A 21,260-nucleotide genomic window follows, 5' to 3' on the forward strand; every position below is an offset into this window, starting at 1 on the left:
TTCATGTTTAGATTTGGGTTCCATCCGTACAATATGTCATGATGCTGCAAATATCCCAAACTCTGAAACAGTTATGGTCACAAGCATTTAGATAAGGAACATTCAGCCTATGATTTTTATATCAAAAATTTTAAAAACGATGTTCCTGAATGGATAATTTGTAAAATATGGAATGTTTTTAAATTTAAGATATGCTTTTTCTACAGTTAGTCAAAAAGAACTGGTTGTAAATAAAATGCAAGCCAATTAAGTTTATTTACCAAATAGTTACTATTTAAAAAATAAAACAGAAAATTATAGCATTGCTCTAAGAATACTTTAAACTTGCATACTACTATGCATACTAGTAAGCAACCAACAGTAGTAATACGGAAAGATGAAGCTGAAGGTTTAAACATAAACTAAGCCATCTGTAACTTTACATACACTTATTAGCCTTTATATTATGCTTTTTTTTTTGAAAAAAATCTTACTCTTCTTTATCTATTTTCATCATTACCTAGCATAGAGAACTAGAATATATTTACTAAGTAGTACTTAGTAAATATTACTTTTTGAATAACTAAATTCTTTCTTTAAATGTTCTGGTTGCTGAGATCACTTCATATTTCATCCATTGGCCATGGCTTTTTCATCTTAAATTACATATTTTTTTAGACAAAATAATACCTGTTTTTAGTTATTACATTCTATGCCTTTTCTGTATCCAGTATTGCTTGGCAAAATGGTAAATTGTTGGGTCATGATGTCCATTTACCTGTGTTTGTCTATTATCTAAATCTATCTCATTTGTCATTTATAAGTGAGTTATATTATGGGTTTGTGTTTTACAGTTAAGATCATCATAAAGTTTATAGCACAAACTGGGATTTTTTTTAATATAAAAGAGCATTAGTAAACATAAACTGGGACTGTATAAAACAGGGCATTTGGTCATCCTATTTTTAGGCAGTGTAACAAAATAAAAATCATAGCACAAATTGATGGTTAAGCATTCTACCAGTTAAAGTACATCTTACTGACATTCCCTCCTAATATCTGAGTATGATTCTTCATTGCCCTTTACTTAGAAACATCCAACTGTGTTCCATATACTCTAGCATAAAATATACTTCATCTGAATTCTCTGAAAATTAATATCATGTGTATGGCATTCATAGCAATAATGTATACAGTGCTATCCTTAAAAATAACAGTTTTCACAGCAATAATTCTGACTCTCATCTGAAAATGCTATGATGAATAATTTGTATTTATCAGAATTCAAGCAATTTAAGAAAAAAAATAACAACAACAACAAAAAAATAAGTACCATCACCCTCCAACAGCCCACACATAATTACTAAATATTTTATGAGGTTCTATGCCAATTTACTTTAATTAATTGGGAAAGATGCATTCACTAGTAGAAAATTCAAATGAGAGAATTCTGGGTATAATCAATGATTAAATTTTTTTTTCCCAAATTATAGATCAGAAATACTTATCTACAAAGGAAGTTAAAAAGAGCAGTCCTTAAAAATACTTCTTTGGAAGTAGTCCTGAAGAGTAGATTGAAGAAAGGATTCTTCATGGGGATATAAAGTGATGATTAAAGTTGCAGCACTAATACAACCTTCTCTTCAATCAATCAACCCAATTCTATATATACACATATTTGGGCTTTAGCTAACTGCTACTCTTTCTGTGTCCCCTAACTTTGTTAATGCTATTGTATTAGCATAAAAACGAATTCATTTTATTATTATTATTATTATTAATATTATTTGTGTGTGTGTATGTGTGTGTGTGGAGGTGGGGTGCTAGGGATTGAACCCAGGGCCTGTGCATGCAAGGCAAGCACTCTACCAACTGAGCAATATCCTCAGCCTGAATTCATTTTATTTAAGTGGCTAAAAATAGAACTAATTTACTCTATAGGAATATGTACAAAAAGTAAATGTGTGCTGTAGTTATTTGGGGAGAACACCTTATCGGAATTTCTTTCCAAACAATATCCTCTTATCCTTTCCACTTACTATAACAATTCTCTTAAGAGTATCAATACTCTGTAAATCTCCCACTTGAACTTCAAAGCACTGAAATTTACTTGCCACCCTCAACATTGCACTAATCCCTCAAGGTCAATGACTTCTTAATCATTAAATCCAAGAAAATCCTCTTAATATGTATCCTATTGATGAAAACAGTAATTTGTTAGTTTAAAAGAAAACACAGAAGACTCCAATTCCTAAATTATCTTTATATAATCTTGCTTAAGTCTCATTAGCTTTATTTTCTTTGTTAGATCAAATTAGATTTAATTACAATTACAAAAGTAATAGTCAAACTTGTTTCATAGAGTAAATCTTGGGGACATAGTTCATAGAAACACATTAAGAATTCTAGAAACTGTGATTAACAAAAATTTTTTGAAATGCTTTAAACTCTTCGTAAGGAAACACATTTATTTTATGAATTTTTCAGACAAAATTTCTTTCAGTAGAAAATATTTTGTGGTCTCCCACATCTATTTCCTGAGCAAGTACTAAAACTAAGAAAGAAACTACCTTCCTAACCTTAAAAAGAAGAAAAAAAAAAGGAGTAACTGCTGAGTGTAAACTATGTGCTTCTGCTTATTTAAAATACTTACTATGCATGTATGTGTGTGTGTATATACACACACACACATTTATTTATTTATTTATTTATTTATGGTAATGGGATTGACCTCAGGGCACTGATCACTGAGCCATATCCCCAGCCCTATTTTGTATTTTATTTAGAGACAGGGTCTCACTGAGTTGCTTAGCACTTCGCTATTGCAGAGGCTGTCTTTAAACCTGCAATCCTCCTGTCTCAGCTTCTGAAGCCCCTGGTATACAGGTGTGAGCCAACCCACCCAGCTTTAGCATGTATTTTTTTATTTTTATTTTTTATTTTTTAGTTGTCAATGGACCTTTATTTTTATTTATTTATATGTGGTGCTGAGGATTGAACCCAGTGCCTCACATATGCCAGGCAAGAGTTCTACCACTGAATTACAACCCCAGCCCTACTACGCATTTTTTAAATCAAGCAAAACCTAGGGCTGGGGCTGTGGCTCAGCAGTGGAGTGCTTGCCTAGCACATGTGGGGCCCTGGGTTCAATCCCCAGTACCACATAAAAATAAATAAAGACATTGTGTCCAACTACAACTAAAATATATTTTTTAAAAAAACAGGATACTAGAAAAATTGATCAAAACCATTCTGCAGCTCAAACAAAGGCCAAGTAAGTTGAAAAAAAATGTTTATGAAAACCAGCTGAATGTAGGTTAAGAAGAGTGGGGGATCTGTGGTATCCTTGCCTGGAGCTGCTCTTATCATCCCCATCCCTGGCTCAGTTGGTATTCTTCCTAGTCAGAGCTGGCTGGGTTGAACAGCAGCTTTCCTGCTGGATGGGACTAAATTGATGGAGCAAAGGGTATAAAAACCGACATGGAGCCAATACCATGCCATTTTTGTTACTATAGCTCTATAGTATAATTTAAGGTCTGATATTGTGATGTCTCCTGCTTTGCTTTTCTCACTAAGGATTATTGCTTTAGCTATTTTTGGCCTCTTATTTTTCCAAATAAATTCCATGACTACCTTTTCTATTTCTATGAAGAATGACACTGGAATTTTAATAGGAATTGCATAAAATCTGTATAGTGCTTCTGATAATATGGTCATTTTGATAATATTAATTCTGTTTATCCAGGAACATGGGAGATCTTTCCATCTTCTAAGGTTTATCATCTCTATTGTTATACTGATTCCCAAGCATTTTATTTTATTTTGTTGAGGGTATTGTGAATGGGAGAGTTTTCCTAATTTTTCTTTCAGCTGATTCATCTTTGGTATATAGGAACAAAATTGATTTATGGGTGTTAATTTTATAGCCTGCTACTTTGCTGAATTCACTTATGAATTCTAAAAGTTTTCTTGTTGGAGTTTTTTAGATTTTCTAAATATAGAATCATCAGCAAATAGGGATAGTTTGAGCTCTTCTTTTCCTACTCCTATCACTTTATTTTTTTTTTGAACTCAACACATTTATTTTATTTTTTAAATTTTTTTAAATTAATTTTTATTGTTGGTTGTTCAAAACATTACATAGTTCTTGATATATCATATTTCACACTTTGATTCAAGTGGGATATGAACTCCCATTTTTACCCCATATACAGATTGCAGAATCACATCAGTTGCACAACCATTGATTTACATATTGCCATTCTGGTGTCTGTTGTATTCTGCTGCCTTTCCTATCCTCTACTATCCCCCCTCCCCCCTCCCCTCCCCTCTTCTCTCTCTACCACCTCTACTGTAATTCATTTCTCCCCCTTATATTTTCCCCCTTTCCCCTCACTTCCTCTTGTATGTAATATTGTATACCCCTGAGGGTCTCCTTCCATTTACATGCAATTTCCCTTCTCTCTCCCTTTCCCTCCCACCTCTCCTCCCTGTTTAATGTTAATCTTCTTCTCATGCTCTTCGTCCCTACTCTGTTCTTAGATACTCTCCTTATATCAAAGAAGACATTTGGCATTTGTTTTTAAGGGATTGGCTAGCTTCACTTAGCATAATCTGCGCTAATGCCATCCATTTCCCTCCAAATTCTATGATTTTGTCATTTTTTAATGCAGAGTAATACTCCATTGTGTATAAATGCCACATTTCTTTTTATCCATTCGTCTATTGAAGGGCATCTAGGTTGGTTCCACAGTCTTGCTATTGTGAATTGTGCTGCTATGAACATGGATGTAGCAGTGTCCCTATAGTGTGCTCTTTTTAGGTCTTTAGGGAATAGACCGAGTAGGGGAATAGCTGGATCAAATGGTGGTTCCATTCCGAGCTTTCCAAGAAATCTCCATACTGCTTTCCAAATTGGCCGCACCAATTTGCAGTCCCACCAGCAATGTACAAGAGTACCCTTTTCCCCACATCCTCGCCAGCACTTGTTGTTGTTTGAATTCCTAATGGCTGCCAATCTTACTGGAGTGAGATGGTATCTTAGGGTGGTTTTGATTTGCATTTCTCTGACTGCTAGAGATGGTGAGCATTTTTTCATGTACTTGTTGATTGATTGTATGTCCTCCTCTGAGAAATGTCTGTTCAGGTCCTTGGTCCATTTGTTGATTGGGTTATTTGTTGTCTTATTGTCTAATTTTCTTAGTTCTTTGTATATTCTGGATATTAGGGCTCTGTCTCAAGTGTGAGGAGTGAAGATTTGTTCCCAGGACGTAGCCTCCCTATTTACCTCTCTTATTGTTTCTTTTGCTGAGAAAAAATTTTTAGTTTGAGTAAGTCCCATTTGTTGATTCTAGTTATTAACACTTGTGCTATGGGTGTCCTATTGAAGAATTTGGAGCCCAACCCCACTGTATGTAGATCATAGCCAACTTTTTCTTCTATCAGACGCCATGTCTCTGATTTGATATCAAGTTCCTTGATCCACTTTGAGTTAACTTTTGTGCATGGCGAGAGAAGGGGATTCAGTTTCATTTTGTTGCATATGGATTTCCAGTTTTCCCAACACCATTTGTTGAAGATGCTATCCTTCCTCCATTGCATGCTTTTAGCCCCTTTATCAAATATAAGATAGTTGTAGTTTTGTGGAATGGTTTCTGTGTCCTCTATTCTGTACCATTGGTCCACCCGCCTGTTTTGGTACCAGTACCATGCTGTTTTTGTTACTATTGCTCTGTAGTATAGTTTGAAGTCTGGTATAGCTATACCGCCTGATTCACACTTCCTGCTTAGAGTTGCTTTTGCTATTCTGGGTCTTTTATTTTTCCATATGAATTTCATGATTGCTTTCTCTATTTCTACAAGAAATGCCGTTGGGATTTTGATTGGCATTGCATTAAACCTATAGAGAACTTTTGGTAATATCGCCATTTTGATGATGTTAGTTCTACCTATCCATGAACAGGGTATATTTTTCCATCTTCTAAGATCTTCTTCTATTTCTCTCTTTAGGGTTCTGTAGTTTTCATTGTATAAATCTTTTACCTCTTTTGTTAGGTTGATTCCCAAGTATTTTTTTTTTTTTTTGAGGATATTGTGAATGGGGTGGTTGTCCTCATTTCCATTTCAGAGGATTTGTCGCTGATATACAGGAATGCCTTTGATTTATGCGTGTTGATTTTATATCCTGCCACTTTGCTGAATTCATTTATTGGCTCTAATAGTTTCTTTGTAGACCCTTTTGGGTCTGCTAGGTATAGAATCATGTCATCTGCAAATAGTGATAATTTGAGTTCTTCTTTTCCTATTTTTATGCCTTTAATTTCTTTCGTCTGTCTAATTGCTCTGGCCAGTGATTCGAGAACTATGTTGAACAGAAGTGGTGAGAGAGGGCATCCCTGTCTTGTTCCAGATTTTAGAGGGAATGCCTTCAGTTTTTCTCCATTCAGTATGATGCTAGCCTGAGGCTTAGCATAGATTGCTTTTACAATATTGAGGTATGTTCCTGTTATCCCTAGTTTTTCTAGAGTTTTGAACATAAAGGGATGCTGTACTTTGTCAAATGCTTTTTCCGCATCTATCGAGATGATCATATGGTTCTTATTTTTAAGCCTATTGATGTGGTGAATAGCATTTATTGGTTTCCGTATATTGAACCAACCTTGCATCCCAGGGATAAATCCTACCTGATCATGGTGCACAATTTTTTTGATATGTTTTTGTATCTGGTTCACCAGAATTTTATTGAGGATTTTTACATCTAGGTTCATTAGAGATATTGGTCTGTAGTTTTCTTTCTTTGAAGTGTCTTTGTCTGGTTTAGGAATCAGGGTGATGTTGGCCTCATAGAATGAATTTGGAAGTTCTCCCTCTTTTTCTATTTCCTGAAATAGCTTGAAAAGTATTGGTATTAGTTCCTCTTTAAAGGTTTTGTAAAACTCTGCTGTAAACCCATCCGGTCCTGGGCTTTTCTTAGTTGGTAGTCTTTTGATGGTTTCTTCTATTTCCTCAATTGATATTGGTCTGTTTAGGTTGTCAATATCCTCCTGACTCAATCTGGGCAGATCATATGACTTAAGAAATTTATCGATGCCTTCACTATCTTCTATTTTATTGGAGTATAAGGATTCAAAATAATTTCTGATAATCTTCTGTATTTCTGAAGTGTCTGTTGTGATATTGCCTTTTTCATCCCGTATGCTAGTAATTTGAGTTCTCTCTCTTCTTCTCTTCGTTAGCGTGGCTAAGGGTCTGTCGATTTTATTTATTTTTTCAAAGAACCAACTTTTAGTTTTATCAATTTTTTCAATTGTTTCTTTTGTTTCGATTTCATTAATTTCAGCTCTGATTTTAATCATTTCTTGTCTTCTACTTCTTTTGCTGTTGTTTTGCTCTTCTTTTTCTAGGATTTTGAGTTGAAGTATTAGATCATTTATTTGTTGGTTTTTTCTTTTTTTAAGGAATGAACTCCAAGCAATAAATTTTCCTCTTAGAACTGTTTTCAATGTGTCCCATAGATTCCTATATGTTGTGTCTGTGTTTTCATTTATCTCTAAGAATTTTTTAATTTCGTCCTTGATGTCTTCTATAACCCATTGATCATTCAGTAACCTATTGTTCATTCTCCAAGTGATGCATGATTTTTCCTTACTTCTTTTATCGTTGATTTTCAATTTCATTCCATTATGATCAGATAAGATGCATGGTATTATCTCTACTCCTTTATATTGTCTAAGAGTTGCCCTGTGACATAATATATGATCTATTTTTGAGAAGGATCCATGTGCTGCTGAGAAAAAAGTGTAACTGCTTGATCTTGGGTGGTATATTCTACATATGTCAATTAAGTCTAGGTTATTAATTATGTTATTGAGTTCTATAGTTTCCTTATTCAACTTTTGTTTGGAAGATCTGTCCAGTGGTGAGAGAGGTGTGTTGAAGTCTCCCATGATTATTGTATGGTGGTCTATTAGACTCTTGAACTTGAGAAGAGTTTGTTTGATGAACATAGCTGCACCATTGTTTGGGGCATATATATTTATGATTGTTATGTCTTGTTGGTGTATGGTTCCCTTGAGCAGTATGTAGTGTCCCTCTTTATCCCTTTTGATTAACTTTGGCTTGAAATCTATTTTATTTGATATGAGTCCTATCACTTTAATTTCTTTCTTTTGCCTAATTGCCCTGGCTAGAGTTTCAAGAACTATGTTGAATAGAAGTGGTGAAAGGGCATCTCTGTTTTGTTCTGGTTTTTAGACGTAATGCTTTCAGTTTTTCTCCACTTAGGCTTGGGTTTGTCATATATAGCTCTACAATGTTGAGATATGTTCCTTCTATCCCTAGGTTTTCTAGTGTTTTAAACATGAATGCATGCTATATTTTGTCAAATGTATTCTCTGCATCTATTACAAAAAACACCATGGTATTGGCACCAAAAGAGGCATGAAGACCAATGGAACAGGAGATAGACAAACCCATATAAATACAGATATCTCATACTAGACAAAAGCACCAAAAAAATATGTCAGAGAAAACATAGCCTCTTCAACAAATGATGCTGGGATAACTGGAAATCCATATGTAGTAGAATGAAATTTAATACCTCTCTCTCACCCTACACAAAACTCAACCCTGCACCTACTAGAATAGAATGTAGGCCCAACACTCCAACATGTCAACTTAGGAACTAAGTTTCTTAAGATTCCTGAAGTACAGAAGTTAAAATAAAAAATCAATACATGGGATAGTTATCAAACTAAAAACCTTCTTCATAGTAAAGGAAACACCAAGAGCATGAAGAGAGAACCTACAGAATGGGAGAAAAATTTTTGCTACCTGCACCTCAGATAAGGTGATAATTTCCAGGATATAAAAAGAACTTAAAAAGCTTAACACCAAAACAAACAAAAATACAAATAATCCCATCAAATACGTAAAGGAAATAAAGAAACACTTCTTGAAAGAAGAAATACAAACGGTCAACAAATATATATAAAAAATGTTCAATATCTCTAGCAATTAGAGAAATGCAAATCAAAACTACACTGAGATTTCACCTCACTCTGACCAGAATGGCAGTTATCAAGAATATAGGTAACAATAAATGCTGACGAGGATGTGGGGAAAAGAGTACACTTTGTACTCCTTTGTTTGTTTTTTGTTTTTCTGTTTTTCTTTGTTTTGTTTTGTTTTTCCAAATTAGTGCAACCACTCTGAAAACCAGTATGGAGACTCCTCAAAAAACTAGTAATGGAAACACCATTTGACCCAGTTATCACACTCTTCAGCATATATTTAAAGGACTTAAAATCATCATACTATAGTGATGCAGCCACATTAATGTTTTGTTTTGTTTTTAGCGTCGCTGAAGATTGAACTCAGGGCCTTGTACATGCGAGGCAAGCACTCTACCAACTGAGCTATATCCCCAGCCCCACATTAATGTTTATAGCAGCACAATACACAATAGCTAACTATGGAACTATGGATGCCCATCAACAGATGAATGGATAAAGAAATTATGATCTATATACACAATGGAATATTACTCAGCCACAAAGAAAAATGACTTTATAACATTCACCTGTAAATGGATGCATCTGGAGACTATCATACTAACTGAAATAAGCCAATTCCAAAAACCAAAGGTCAGATGTTCTCTCTGATATATGGATGCTAACTGACAATAAAGTGGTGGTGGGAGGGGGAGAACAGAAGTTCAATGGATTAGACAAAGGGGAATGAAGGGAATGGAGGAGGGACAGGAATAGGAAAGACAGTGGAGTGAATGTGACATAACTTTCCTATGTACATATATGAATACACCACAATGAATCACATCGACATGTACATTCACAACACTGGGATCCTAATTAGAATAGGATATTCTCCATACTTGTATAAATATATCAAGATAGATTCTACTGTTATGTATAACTAAAAAGGAAAAACCTACATGAAGCATTATTAGTAAAACAAATTTGGTGGAAATAAATAAAGAAAATCAACTATGCTAGTTTCAGGTTGCCATGTTAGTCTTGATTGGTGTTGAGATGGAGAATGAAGAAACAATCAGAAACTAAACAGAAGGATACTAGAAATGAAATAGACATAGTCAGACTAGATAAGGTCTCCACATAGCCTTATGTCATGACTGACAAAAAAAGGCTATGTATATTTGTAGGAGAGACCCAAACAGGTCTGGCAGAAGCAAAAGGTAAGGCAGAGTTGAAAACTGCTTGAATTTTAAATGTACTCCCTCCCTAATTAATGTTCATGTTCTGACAGAGAACAGAAACCTTGCCAGAGGTGTTTGAGCACAACCACTCCTCACTGTTTGACCATAACCTATGCAGATCCAGATGCAAACCAAAGGAAATTGGACTAAAGAAACTAATTTATTTTTATTTTTTAAAAAGGACTGATATAAATCAGCACATACTAACTATAAAGGGATCCAATTCCATAGATTAAGTCCAGGCAATTTACTAAAAAACCTCTATCCCACCTTGGGGGAAAATCCAAAATGAGAGTTTTTATGCTATATTATCAACAATGTCCAGTTTTCAACAAAAAATTATGAGACATATAACAAAAATCATAAAAGTGTGGTCTAAACTCAGGAAAGAGAGGTAAATATAAGTTTACTCTGAGTTAGCCCAAATGTTGGATTTAGCAGACAAGAACTTCAAGGCAGTGATAATAACAATGTTCAGCTGGGCCAATGCCTGTAGTTCCAGCTACTCTAGAGGCTGAGGCAGGAGGATTGCTTGTGCCCATGAGTCTGATGCCGGCATGGGAACACAGAAAAACCCTGCTTCAAAACAATAACAAAACAAAACAAATAAACCCAAATAAATAAAAGGAATAAAACCATGTTTAAGATTGAAAGGAAAATATGATGACAGTGACTATATAAATAAGAAATTCTCAATAATGAAATAGACTATAGAAAAGAACCACAGATATTCTAGAACTCATACTTTCCATATTAATCTGTTTTTGATGAAGTATAACTATCTACTTTCTTATAGTAGTCAACATTTTAAACATATGTTAAGAATGTCCATAACATTTAAGATATGAGATGTTAAATTGTTACATTTTATAAGCTGTACAGAAATTTTGTATAAAGGTAAAGTTGCTTTGTCTTTTTCTACTGAACCATTCAAATGATTTTTTCTTTCCACCATTTGGAAATAGTCTCTACATACACATAAGTCAAATAAAGTTATATTTTAAAATTATGAATATGATTAAAATAAAATAGGGAAAAGTATTCCTACTGAACTACTCAAAGATGTTAATTCATTTTTAAGTGGAATTACTTTTAAGTAGAGATTTTGAACATGGTATACAATCAAAGTAACCAAAGGTAATGCTATGTGGTATTTGCAGTTTGGGAATTATTTAGGACTGTAAATTTACTTTCACTGTTAGTTTTCAGCATCTATCAAGAATACTTACAGAATTATTTAAGTTTAACATTTGCAGACAATTAATATTACTTGATATCATAAATCCATTCTTGCACTAAGATACATAAATAATTTTTATACTATTAATTATCAGTTGGATTATAATACTCATGTACTTACAAAGTTTGTACTTATATATATTGTGATATATTATTAGTTGGCAGATTTTCAAATCATAATCAAAGAATGGTACTATTAAAAATATTTCATTCTTTTCACTTATTTGTAATTTCTTATTGGACAGTTATTTTAAATTCAATGGTTTTCAAATTTTCTTATTTTGATTCTTTGTATTGTAAGAATCATTTATTATAACATTTAATAGACTATTTTTTCTCATTTTTAGCAAGGACAACATACATTACGGAACCACTAATTTTCCAGATATTTCTTAAAGTATATGCTAGTTACCTAATACCTAATAATATTATAAATTTTTATTTTTCAGCCTAACATATTACCACAGGAGAAAGTTAAGTGCCCTCTATTTGGTATAAACTATACTATTTTTCACTAACAGCTACCTAGGATAATGTTAATTGAAGTAGAAAAAGTATACTTACTCAGTTATAAATTCAGGGTTTGTAAAGCTGAGATTGGTTAAATGACCTTCAAGTTTAGAAGATTCATGCGTATTTAAGGCTGGAGTGGTCTTAGTGGCGAGTACAGCTCTTTTTTCATCTTTCTCCAGTGCTTTTTTTTTCCCACCATTTTGGAAATACTCTCTGCATACACTACAAGTCAAAATAAAGTTGTATTTTAAAATTATGGATATGATTAAAATAAAATGGACAAAAGTCTATCAATCCCTAGAGAAAACTCCCAAATTAAAGAGTTCTATTTTTAAATGTTAGACAAAAAGCAAGTTTGAGCAATTTGTAGCACTTTTAAATTGTTAAAACAGTTATGTAACATGGAATGATCATAGATTATCTTTAATAAACAACAACAAAAAATGTTCTTCAAGGGTATAGATATACCTGTGTATAGTGCAATTAATTTCAACTAAAACACAAGTCCCTCCAGCAAAGTTTAGATAACTATTCAGTGACAACACCCAGAAATAACAGGCAGAGAGTTAATTTGGAGCTGGCTTTATTGGTAATAGATTTTTTTTTTTTAAGTTTCTTTTGGTTTAACATAACAAAGTCAGGTTAACATATTAAGAGATCATTTTTCTTTTTATTTGCTTTAAGAAAGGGCATAACAACTAGATCAGGTAGAAATGGTATCATACTATGTTAGAAAAACCAAACCAGTATTACTGCATTCTCATACCATAACACCACAAAAGATTTCTGTAACCTCAACAAGTGTGGGGATTTCTCTTTACCAGACAACTGGCAAGCAAGCAATTCTGCATAGGGTAATGTATATAAGAAAGGGCAAGGAGATTCCATAACCTCTCCAGACATGCCATCTTCTATGAACCTCCATTTGTTTAGCTATCTGAAAGCCCTCAAACCCTATCTTTTCGGGTTTTTATGGAGACTTCCTTGCACAGGTATGACTGAAGCATGCACAACAACACTAAAATGTGATGGACAAAAAGGGTATGCTCTAATGCTACTAGTCTAGGTATGGAAACCCAGCAAGGCCTGAATTATTCTTGGCATCTCTGTGCATCATTTTCCCCTCCAGAGCACAGGGCAGGACCCTTCTGCAATGAGGATGGTTTTATAACCTCCTATCAGACAAGTAGGGTAGAAAATTTCTTTATGCCCAACTTCAAGAAAGAAAAGCAGGGGAAGATCAGTTTCTATGACTTTCCTCAGGGAAAAGAAATTCTATTTTTTATGGCCTACTCTGGGTAGGGAGTTATGAATAAGGAACTCTTGATAAAAACCTATTACATGTCATAACAGTGCACATGCAATAAAGGTATAAGTTCAAACAGAATAGAAGTCTGAACATAACAGTGCTTTTTAAGTAACACTTTGAAATTATTCCTCTCCTTCAGAAAACCATTCCTGTTTGTTCCAATTCTTACACAATTAAAATAGATTTTTCAGGATGTATCATTTCAGCCCAGATAAGTCTATGTCAGATTGCTATCCTGAATCAGAAATCTAGGATTAGCACAGACTTATAAATAACTTTCTTAATATTTATTATGTACTTAAATCTCATCATAGGGTAAGTACAGTAAGACACCATACCTAGACATGTAATGGGACAAGAAAAATACCACAGAATCAACTCAAATATTTATTAGCCATTAAAGCCAAGAAACAAAGGGAAAATGACTAATGAGAACTAGCTTTACCAACAAGAGATACACACTGGAAAAAATTAACTGATACACTAACCAAAACTGCTTAAAGGAGGATGGAATCTGACAAATTTTCTTTCTTTTTAGATTCTTAAAATTAACCACATTATCATTATAATAATACTATTACTATTATTTCATACTTAAAAAAAAACCTAGACTATTTTTCTCCACAAACACTGCTTGGTAAAACTACAGAAACACATTGTAAGAAAAGAATTAAAGAAAAAGTCATTTACAACTGTATATAACAAGCAGAACTATGATTTAAGAGGAAAATATTCATTTCTCTCATACAGGATGCCATTAGTTCAACTTCAGTTTTGCTTAGTTCTTATTATGTAAGATGTAAGACTTCTTTAATTTATCCTATGTAGATTTAGTGTTCACTATAAATATATACAGGAGTTGAAAGCCATCATTATCCTAGTATTTATTAAGTTCCTATAATGTGGAGGACATAGCTGATAACAAAACAAATTGTGATGACAAAAATTGAAGATGACTACCCTCAAGAAGCTTAGATTCAAGTAGGCAGGGTGGTGTACACTTATAATCCCAGCTACTCAGAAGGCTGAGACAGGAGGATCTCAAGTTAGTGGTCAGCCTGGGCAACTTAGGGGGGAACACTGTCTCAAATAAACAAACAAACAAACAAACAAATAAATAAAGGTCTGGGGATGTAGCTCTGTAGTAAAGCACTTGCCTAGAATGTGCAAGGCCCTGGATTGAATCCCAGCACCAAAAAAAAAAAAAAAAAATGCTCAACTTGTGAAGAAGACAAATAATCACATAACAATGAAGAAAATAAAACTGATGGAGAAAAGAAAAAACTTTTCATCAACTTGGAATTGATATTAAAATGATGCATTTCATTAAGACATGAAACACGAGATTAAAAAGTGTGCTTACCTTTCCGTCAGGCAGAACTACATATAATTGCAGATATTCAAAAGTTATTAAGCCACAAAAATTTTAGTGAGTCAGGTAAAGAGTGTGTAAGACAGTAAAGTATGATGAAAGTGGCAAAATCACATAACACAAACTAAGCCTCACCACCAAGAGAAAACCCAAATCTAAATGGGAAAAACATAAGGCAAGATTTGGGCCCTACTGAATCAGAACATCTGCTACTGGAAGCTCAAAGAAAGGAACCTGGAAAGTAGACAGGAAGGACTGTTAGCAAAGGAGAGAGTCTTGACAGAACAGTGTTAGTTAGGGGGTCACCTTGGAAAAGGGGCAGTTATCTCTGGAGGCATGTTGATAAAGGGAAAGAATGAAGCAACTACAGGATACTCCTGAGATATATTTGGGTGTATAAAATATGTGAGATCAAAAGAAGACACTATGGCTCTGAATTTCCATTCATAGCAAATAAATTTTGAGAATTAAAAATAAAGTACGGGGGGCTGGGGTTGTAACTTAGTGGTAGAGTGCTTGCCTAGCATTTAGGTTCAATTCTCAGCACCACATATGAATAAATAAAATAAAGGTCCACCTACAACTAATACCTGTATATCTACAGAAACTCCAGTACTGTAAACAATACAATAGTGAAAGTACCTAAAGTTCTTAATTTGGTATTCTATAGATATAAAACAATCCCAGTAGATCAAACATGGCCGCGGGCGCGGAGAGATCAAGTCTCTGACCTCTTCAGCTGCGCAGGCATAGGGAATCGTAAACCGTCTAAATGCAGTTTGCTCAGGATCACTAGGCAATGCTGAGCTGACGTGGATCTGGGGAGAACAGTCTAGGCCTCTCAGAACACACACCAAGCCCGGATGGGCTGAATTCAAGCTCCCATTCACCTGCGTCTCGCAGACAAACCACTATGACTCAGCACTAAACGATCCCGTTGAAACAACTCGTCGGTCCTTCTGAACCTGCGGAGGTTAATACCAACCGAGCCTTCATAGGCAGTGGCCACAGGATTGAGATGGGGCTTCGGAGAGCCAGTCAGTACCCACCCATTGCATTGGTCAACCGGCAAAGGGAACGAACTGTCGCCATTTGCATGGGATACCACCGTGGAAGAGAACTGACGTCACCAGAATGCAGCGGAGGAGATAACTTCATTGAAACCGGCGGCGACAGGTGTGTAACCCCCTAGCCCTTCCTCTCCACACAGCGGGGAAACCTTAAGGGCCCCTCCCAGCTCTCCCGTGAGCGCGATAGTCAGACCAAGGGAATCAGGAGTGGCGCGGGACACGCAGCACGGAACCCCCTGCTACCGCTCCCACCATTGCTGACAACTGAGGTCTCTTGCACCAGCTACCAGGGGCGTGGCTACGGGAGGGCAAGCAAAATTCGCTGAGGGTTCTCAGTCCCAAGCTCCACAAACTTAGGGTCTGAGGGAATGGCAAACGGGGAGAGTGTGCCCAGGCGTTCAAGAAAATAGGGCTTCTGGGAGCAGCAGACCTGGAGTGCAGCCAGTATTGTGGTGAGCGTCACCGGTGAGAGGGGCCTTGCCCACAGTCTGGCTGGGCACAATTCAGGAGCCACTTGTCAAAAGAAACTAACTTTATTTTTAGAACCACACACGCCAAACAAAACAGCTCCTCAGGAAAAAACCCTCAGAGCCCAACTGCCACCACTGGCTTCCCTAGCCACTTTCACACCCACCAGCCTCTTCACCTCCCAAAATCCTCCTGCTCTTGAGGCCGATTGGCTGGGTCGCATGGGTGGAGGCAAAAAAGTCCCCCAATGAGCAGCTCCGTGGTCTGAAAGGGCAGGGAAACAGCCCAATGAACATCACCGCAGAGGAGCCAATCAGCTAGATGTTGCAAGATGTTGCTGGGGCCGCTGTGAGCCAAGCATCAGCTGGTAGTCCGAAAGGGCGGGGAAACAGCTCAATGAGCATCTCCAATGAGCATCACCACAGAGGAGCCAATCAGCTAGATGTTGCTGGGGCCACTGTGAACCAATCATCAGCTGGCAGTCTGAAAGTTTGCTGGCAGCTGGAAGTTTGCTGGGGCCCCTTTGAATGTGGCTCTCAACAGGGCCTGGCTTTAAGAAAAGTGGGGAAGTGACTAGACACAAGAGAAGGCCCTAGGCACTCAGGATTGGAGACCCACCCAGTCTGGGAGGAGGAGCTGCTGCACAGTGATTGGTTCCCGTGTATTGATAGGAGAAGCTTGGCCCGGTGGGCACAGCTCCACCTAATGGAAGAGAAGTTAATCAAACTCTAAGACTGCATTTATTAAATTTTTTTTGAGGGGGGGGGGGTTCATTTTCATTTTTTAAATTTTTTAAAAATATTTTTAAATTATTTTTTTTAATTTTATTTTTTTTGATTATTTTTTAAAATTATTTTTCTTTTTTTATTTTCTATTTTTTTCTTTTGTCTTTTCATTTCTTTTCAATTTCCTTATTCCCCCTTCCTTGAATTCTACCTGCTTACTCTCATTCTCTTTAGTGACTTCTTCCCTTACCTTCTAATACCTTTCCTCCCAAGCATCAAATAAATTTTTAGGAGTAAACTGTAACTCAGCAGTCAAACAGAACAAGAAGTAACATGAGCAGCATGAAAAAGCAAGGAAGAAAAGGAGTACAAACAATGCAGGACAGCCTAAATATTCAGGAGGAACTAGAGGCATCAGAAAAATGGCCAAATAAAGAACTCAAGGAATACCTTAGACAGATGGAATGGAATCTTAAAGAGGATATGAGACAGCAAATTCAAACAGTGAAAGAACACATTGAAAATGAATTACATAAACAGATAAAAGAAGCAAATAAGCATCTTTATCAGGAGATAGAGATTATAAAAAAAATCAAACAATAATTCTAGAATTGCAGGAAACTATAAACCAAATTAAAAACTCAAATGAGAGTATCACTAACAGAGTGGAGCAAGTAGAAGCCAGAATGTCAGATAATGAAGACAAAATATATCATCTTGAAAAGAGTCTAGTCAACTCAGAAAGGCTGGTAAAACAATCACGAGAAAAACATCCAAGAGATATGGGATAAAATAAGAAAACCAAACTTAAGAATCATCAGGATAGAGGAAGGTTTAGAGGTTCAAATCAAGGGAATGAGCAACCTGCTGAACGAACTAATTATAGAAAACTTTCCAGAAATAAAAAAGGAAATGGATATACAAATTGTCAATGCATACAGGACACGGAGCATACAAAATCACAGTAGACCAACACCAAGACACATTGTTATGAAGATATCCAATATACAGAACAAAGAGAAAATATTAAAAGCTACAAGAGAAAGGAGGCAGATTACATTCAGGGGTAAACCAATAAGGTTAACAATGGATTTTTCATCACAGACACTGAAAGGGAGAAGATCCTGGAACAATGTATTTCAAACACTGAAAGACAATGGATGCCAACCAAGAATTTTGAATCCAGCAAAATTAAGCTTCAGGTACGACAACGAAATAAAAATCTTTCATGATAAACAAAAGTTAAAAGTATTTGCAGTCAGAAAAACAGCACTGCAAAGCATCTTGAGCAAAACACTACAAGAGGAAGAAATGAAAAACGATAACCAAAACTAACAGTGGGAAGTACCTCAGTAAAGACAGAGGGTGGGGGGAAAGCTAATCATGGAGAAACAAACTAAATTAAAAAAAAATGATAAATAATCAAACATGGCTGGAAGTACAAACCATATATCAATAGGAACTCTAAACATTAATGGCTTAAACTCTCCAATAAAGCGCCATAGGCTGGTAACATGGATTAAAAAAACAAATCCAACAATATGCTGCCTCCAGGAGACACATCTGATTGGAAAAGACATACACAGGCTGAAGGTGAAAGGTTGGGAAAAAATATACCACGTACACGGTCCTTGTAAGCAAGCAAGGGTGGCCATCCTCATATCAAATAAAATCGACTTCAAGACTAAGTTAATCAAAAGGGATAAGGAAGGACATTATATACTGTTAAAAGGAACCATTCACCAACAAGACATAACAATTATCAATATTTATGCACCAAATGAGGGTTCTGCGACATTCATAAAACAAACTCTCCTCAAGTTCAAGAATCAAATAGATCACAACACAATAATTATGGGTGACTTCAACACACCTCTCTCACCATTGGACAGATCCTCCAAAAAAAAGTTGAATAAAAAAACTATAGAACTCAATATCACAATCAATAACCTAGACTTAACTGACATATATAGAATATATCAACCATCATCAAGTGGATATACTTTTTTCTCAGTAGCACATGGATCCTTCTCAAAAATAGACCATATATTATGCCATAGGGCAACCCTCCGTAAATATAAAGGGGTGGAGATAATACCATGCATTTTATCTGATCATAATGGAATGAGACTGGAAATCAATGATAAAAGAAGGAAGGAAAAATCCTACATCACATGGAAAATGAACAATATGTTACTGAAAGATCAATGGGTTACAGAAGACATAAAGGAGGAAATCAAAAAATTCTTAGAGATAAACGAGAATACAGATACAACATATCGGAATCTATGGGACACAATGAAAGCAGTTTTAAGAGGGAAATTCATCACCTGGAAGTCATTCCTCACAAAAAGAAAAAACCAACAAATAAATGAGCTCACACTTCATCTCAAAGCCCTAGAAAAGGAAGAGCAAAACAACAGCAAATGTAGCAGAAGTCAAGAAATAATTAAAATCAGAGCGGAAATCAACAAAATTGAAACAAAAGAAACTATTGAAAAAATTGACAAAACTAAAAGTTGGTTCTTCGAAAAAATAAATAAGATCGACAGACCCTTAGCCAAGCTAACGAAGAAAAGAAGAGAGAGAACTCAAATTACTAACATACTCGATGAAAAAGGCAATATCACAACAGATGCTACAGAAATACAGAAGACAATTAGAAATTATTTTGAAAACCTATATTCCAATAAAACAGAAGATAGTGAACACATCGATAAATTTCTTAAGTCATATGATTTGCCCAGACTGAGTCAGGAGGATACACACAATTTGAACAGACCAATATCAATGGATGAAATAGAAGAAGCAATCAAAAGACTACCAACCAAGAAAAGCCCAGGACCGGATGGGTATACAGCGGAGTTTTACAAAACCTTTAAAGAAGAATTAATACCAATACTTTTCAAGCTATTTCAGGAAATAGAAAAAGCGGGAGCTCTTTCAAAATCATTCTATGAGGCCAACATCACCCTGATTCCGAAACCAGACAAAGACACCTCAAAGAAAGAAAACTACAGACCAATATCTCTAATGAACCTAGATGCAAAAATCCTCAATAAAATTCTGGCGAATCAGATACAAAAACACATCAAAAAAATTGTGCACCATGATCAAGTAGGATTCATCCTTGGGATGAATAAATCAATAAATGTCATTTACCACATCAATAGACTCAAAGATAAGAACCATATGATCATCTCGATAGACGCAGAAAAAGCACTTGACAAAGTACAGCATTGCTTAATGTTCAAAACATTAGAAAAACTAGGGATAACAGGAACTTACCTCAACATTGTAAAAGCTATCTATGCTAAGCCTCAGGCTAGCATCATTCTGAATGTAAAAAAATTGAAGGCATTCCCTCTGAAATCTGGAACAAGACAGGGATGCCCTCTATCACCACTTCTATTCAATATAGTTCTCAAAACACTGGCCAGAGCAATTAGACAAACGAAAGAAATTAAAGGCATAAAAATAGGAAAAAAAGAACTTAAATTATCACGATTTGCGGACGACATGATTCTATACCTAGAAGACCCAAAAGGGTCTACAAAGAAACTACTAGAACTAATAAACGAATTCAGCAAAGTGGCAGGATATAAAAACAACATGCATAAATCAAAGGCATTTCTGTATATCAGCGACAAAACTTCTGAAACGGAAACGAGGAAAAACACCCCATTCACAATATCCTCAAAAAAAAAAAAAAAAAAAAAAATACTTGGGAATCAACCTAACAAAAGAGGTGAAAGATTTATACAATGAAAACTACAGAACCCTAAAAAGAGAAATAGAAGAAGATATTAGAAGATGGAAAAATATACCCTGTTCATGGATAGGCAGAACTAACATCATCAAAATGGCGATATTACCAAAAGTTCTCTATAGGTTTAATGCAATGCCAATCAAAATCCCAATGGCATTTCTTGTAGAAATAGATAAAGCACTCATGAAATTCATATGGAAAAATAAAAGACCCAGAATAGCAAAAGCAACTCTAAGCAGGAAGTGTGAATCAGGCGGTATAGTGATACCAGACTTCAAACTATACTACAGAGCAATAGTAATAAAAACAGCATGGTACTGGTACCAAAACAGGCAGGTGGACCAATGGTACAGAATAGATGACACAGAAACCAATCCACAAAACTACAACTATCTTATATTTGATAAAGGGGCTAAAAGCATGCAATAGAGGAAGGATAGCATCTTCAACAAATGGTGCTGGGAAAACTGGAAATCCATATGCAACAAAATGAAACTGAATCCCCTTCTCTCGCCATGCACAAAAGTTAACTCAAAATGGATCAAGGAGCTTGATATCAAATCAGAGACTCTGCGACTGAGA

The 21,260-nt window shown here is 35.4% G+C and overlaps 1 protein-coding gene across 1 annotated transcript in view; it reads right to left on the reverse strand.

The window, feature by feature from the left end:
• The window catches only part of Samtor (S-adenosylmethionine sensor upstream of mTORC1), an 87,032-nt gene that overhangs the window by 37,499 nt on the left and 28,273 nt on the right, over positions 1 to 21,260 (reverse strand). The window contains exon 3 of the mRNA XM_076861607.1: positions 12,017 to 12,187. Within this exon, the coding sequence (XP_076717722.1) occupies positions 12,017 to 12,187 (171 nt within the window). The remainder of the gene's footprint in view (positions 1 to 12,016; positions 12,188 to 21,260) is intronic.

This window comes from Callospermophilus lateralis, chromosome 1 (genome assembly GCF_048772815.1).
Source record: "Callospermophilus lateralis isolate mCalLat2 chromosome 1, mCalLat2.hap1, whole genome shotgun sequence".
Classification (NCBI taxonomy): Eukaryota; Metazoa; Chordata; class Mammalia; order Rodentia; family Sciuridae; genus Callospermophilus; species Callospermophilus lateralis.